The sequence below is a fragment of the Notothenia coriiceps genome, unplaced genomic scaffold (assembly GCF_000735185.1).
Source record: "Notothenia coriiceps isolate Sejong01 unplaced genomic scaffold, NC01 NC01_scaffold00037246, whole genome shotgun sequence".
NCBI classification, from domain to species: Eukaryota; Metazoa; Chordata; class Actinopteri; order Perciformes; family Nototheniidae; genus Notothenia; species Notothenia coriiceps.
The window spans coordinates 28,660,028-28,664,303 of record NW_011369947.1 but is presented as its reverse complement, the minus strand read 5'-3'; the positions used below and the strand labels follow the sequence as shown (position 1 = coordinate 28,664,303).

Below are 4,276 nucleotides of genomic sequence, written 5' to 3'. Positions count from 1 at the left end.
TAAAAAGCGGGCTAATTAATAATCTTTTTTCTCAAGCAATGATAAAGCCTGTGAGCTTGGATGGTAGAAGTCAGAATCAATATAGAATTTTTTTTATTTTAACGTATAATTCAGAGTTGGGAAGTATTAGTAAAAACAATGCTAAATCGTATAGTGTCCGCTTCCAAAAAGAAAAACATTTCTTATAAGTGAAACACCACCGTTGATATGATGCATAGTAGACTAAAGCTTTAGGATCCAAACGATCTGAACATATAATAAGCTACCCTGATCAAGATTGATGCAAAACAAGCTGACATTGACCTTTTTAGAGAGATTTAGAAAGAAAAAACACTACTGGGGCTATTTTGGCTGTATTTCCATATCTATGGCCGGGCCCCTCGGTCGATTTTTGCATGATTTTCCCTCTTTTTAACCGTTAGAGCCAATAGAATAGAGGGGAAGTTCCTAAATCCATCTAAACATTTACCCAGTTGTGCCTGAACGAGTGCATGCGTAGCCGGTGACATGCCAAAACCGGAAGCTGTCCATACACCCGCACAGCACCCCTCTCGTAGCCCGCCTAATATGAAATCTCCGCTTATTCGACATAAATATGAATGATGGATTATAGCCTAATCATTTCAAATGACAAGACACATTGCGATTTAACCTATGGATTAACCTTCAGCAGCGTTTTTTTTTTTATCGTTTTATGCCATTGAACCACAACTTTTGATCAGAACAACAGCATAGGCCTAAGAATTTCTCCCCTGTGTTGCTCCGTAATGCTATGTGTTGTGATGTTCTGTGTTTGCTTCCCTTGCTCGCGAGTTCTGATCGCTCAAGTGATGATACTGTATATGTCTGAAATCTGTGGAATCTCAGGCTTGCCTATCGATATCTTGTTTGTGCAGATTTGATAAGTAATAAGGGTATATTTACCTTGCATGTCTGCTGCCTATATGCGTTTAGCCTTTTTTCGCGCCTCAGGGCTAATTCAGAGCCCCCTTTGTATATACCTTTTGTTTCGTTTAGCTAAACATGCCGTTAATATTTTTCTGAAAGCGAGTTTCTTCCCGTTAAGTTTAGCTAATGACACATTTCATAGTGTTTATTAAATGCTTAAGAAGCCCTCAAGACGCTGTTTCTTGCGAAGCATGTTTCGCTCTGTTGCCCGATGGGGTTTTACTTGTTAACCCTTCTCCAATCACAAATTGTCCATATTTGTTTAAGGTTTAATTGCTCTTTGTTATATGATGTTGGTCGTGACACAGTCAACTAAAAGGAACAAACTAAATCCACCTACAATTAGCGTTTTAATCTCATTATTAGATGTTTTTTGCCTGTTTCCAGTGTGCTAATGCAGCTAAGCCTAATTGTCTGCCTGCTAAGCATAAGTGTATTCCCAATATATCCCCAAAAAACTTTCCTCTGACCTTATTATTTTCCTATAACAAACAGCCAAAGAAATTATATTCAACAATTAAAAACCATTAATTCAAACAATTTATGAAATGCGTTATGCATCATTGAATTTAAATACATACAGTGGCGGCAAAAAAAGTTATTTAGTCAGCCACCACATTGTGCAAAGTTCTTTCCCACTTAAAAAAGATGCATGAGGCCCTGTAATTAAAAGTTCTCTAGGCTAATACCTCAACTCATTGATAGACAAAAAAAAGCGAGCAAAAAAAATTCCAGAAAATCACATTGCTCTGCATTTTAAGCAGCTATTTGCCCAGAATTTATCGTGGTAAAAATAAGCCTATTGGTCACCTACAAACAAACAAGATTTCTGGCTCTCATAGACCTGTAACTTCTGTCTTTTAAGAGGCCTCTTCTTTCCTCCACTTGTAACGGGTATAATTGGCACCTGGTTTGAACTCGTTATCAGTATAAAAGACACCTGGTCCACAACCTCAAACCAGTCACACCCAACTCCACTATGGCCCCAAGACCAAAGAGCCTGTCAAAGCGACACCAAAACAAAATTGTAGACCTGCACCAGGGCTGGGAAGACTGAAATTTGCAATAGAGCGCTAAGCAGGCTTGGTCGCTGAGAACATAAACCTGTGGGGAGCAATTATGTAGAAAATGCGAAGACATACAAGAACACTTGAAATCTCCCTCGATCTGCGGGCTCCACGCAAGATCTCACCCCGTGGGGTCAAAATGATCACACAACGGGAGCAAAATCCCAGAACCACACGGGGCGGACCTATCAATGCCTGCCAGAGAGCTGGGACCAAAGCAACAAAGGCTACCATCAGCTAACACACTACGGGCCGCAAAGGACTCAACATCCTGCCAGTGGCAGACGTGTCCCACTGCCTTTAAGCCAGCTACATGCCTCCAGGGGGCCCGTCTGGAAATTGTTTGCTAGAGGCCCATTTAGATGATCCAGAGAGGATTGGGTAGAATTGTCATATGGTGAGATGAAAACCAAAAATATAACTTTTTTTGGTAAAAAACTCAACTAGCATGTTTGGAGGAGAAAGAATGCTGAGTTGCATCCAAAGAACACCATACCTACTGTTGAAACATGGCGGGGTGGAACATTCATGCTTTTTGCGCGCCTGTTTTTCTGCCAAAGGGACCAGGACGATCTGCATCCGCTGCCCTAAAGGAAAGAATGAATGGGGGCCCATGTATTTTGGTATCGCTGAGATTTTTGAGTGACACTCTCATTCCATCAGCCAAGGGCATTGAAGATGAAACGTGGCCTGGGTCTGTTTCAGCATGACAATGGATCCACAAACACACGCGCCGGCAACGAAGGAGTGCCTTCGTAAGAGCATTTCAAGGTCCTGGGGAGTGCGTCCTAGGCAGTCTCCAGATTCTCAAACCCAAAGAAATCTTTTGCGAGGAGTTGAAAGTCCGTGTTGGCCCAGCCGGACAGCCCCAAACATCGCTGCCTCTAGGGAGGAATCTACATGGAGGAATGGCCAAAATTACCAGCAACAGTGTTTGGAAACCTTGACTGAAGACTTACAGAAACGTATCCTGCACCTCTGGTCATTGCCTCAACAAAGGCGTATGATAACAAAGCTATTGAATGAACTTTTGTTATTGGGACCAAATACTTATTTTCACCATAATTGCAAATAAACTTCTTTAAAATCAGGACAATGTGATTTTTTTTTTGCTGGGATTGTTTTTTCTTCTCATTTTGTCTCTCATGCTTTGCAGGTATACCTAGGGTGAAAATTGCAGGCCTCTCATCTTTTAAGTGGGAGAACTTGCACAATTGGTGGCTGACTAAATACTGTTTTGCCCCACTGTATGTTCAGATGCTGTGCCCTGTAGTTGTGATTGTCATCCTATAGATTTAATGACAAAAGTAATGAATTCATCATGGAACTCAATAACTGCTGTTTCCACCGTTATCAGGAAGGACAGTTGTTGACAGGACATGAAAGAAGAGATCTGATTGGAGGAAACAGATCAACGTACAGGCTCTCCACTCGTCCGGGTGTTTAAAGGGGAAGGCCAGGCCGTTGTCAATCGCTGCGATCTTCATGCACGAGTCAGAAGTATTCTCTGACCAATCTGCATCCTACAGAGAGAGTGGGGGGATCAGAGAAATCGTTACCAACAGCTCTCTGAGAGATGAATGATTCATGATCAGACACGTCATTGATCACAGTCCAGAGGCCTGATTAATTGCCACAGATAGATGACAACCTTTGCTCATTCATCATCCCATGTCACATATTGATTGATGATGAGTCAGACAGGGCTCTGGCAGGGCTCCACACGAGGATGAGGAGGAGCCAGCCAAGGGTTGTGACACACATTTTAGCCAAAAAAGTCTATAAATAACTTTTTAAAATTTTAAATCCAAACTGATCAGAACTTATGTAACGGAATCAAAAGGCCGAGCGCTCACTGGTCCTGGCCATTGGATATATTAATTATTTATTCATTGACACCTTCAATAAGGTTTATCAGTATATACCACAATGATTGTACTACAAATGTATTATTTTACTAGAAACATAAATGCATTATTTTTTTGACAAAAATACAAAGATTTAAAGGGGACCTATCATGCAAAATGCACTTTGTGATGTCTTTTATACACACATGTGTCCCCGGTGCGTCGGGGAACTCACGCAGCGTCAAAAAAATAAAACCCTCTCTCTTTTCCTCCGTACACAAATCTTTTAAAAACGGGTGTACAACGAGCGGATACAGATTCCATCCGAACTGACGTCAAATCGGCAGCGGACCCACGGAAAATTGCTATCAGAAACAATGCCTGACGTGTTTTGGACGTAATCTCGTCTTTGTT

The 4,276-nt window shown here is 41.5% G+C and overlaps 1 protein-coding gene across 2 annotated transcripts in view; it reads right to left on the bottom strand.

The window, feature by feature from the left end:
- pi4k2b (phosphatidylinositol 4-kinase type 2 beta) overlaps window positions 1–4,276 on the bottom strand; it is a 21,320-nt gene that overhangs the window by 6,582 nt on the left and 10,462 nt on the right. For both annotated transcript variants that reach the window (XM_010795416.1, XM_010795417.1), the window contains exon 8: window positions 3,436–3,538. In XM_010795416.1, coding sequence (XP_010793718.1) covers window positions 3,436–3,538 — 103 coding nt within the window. The remainder of the gene's footprint in view (window positions 1–3,435; window positions 3,539–4,276) is intronic.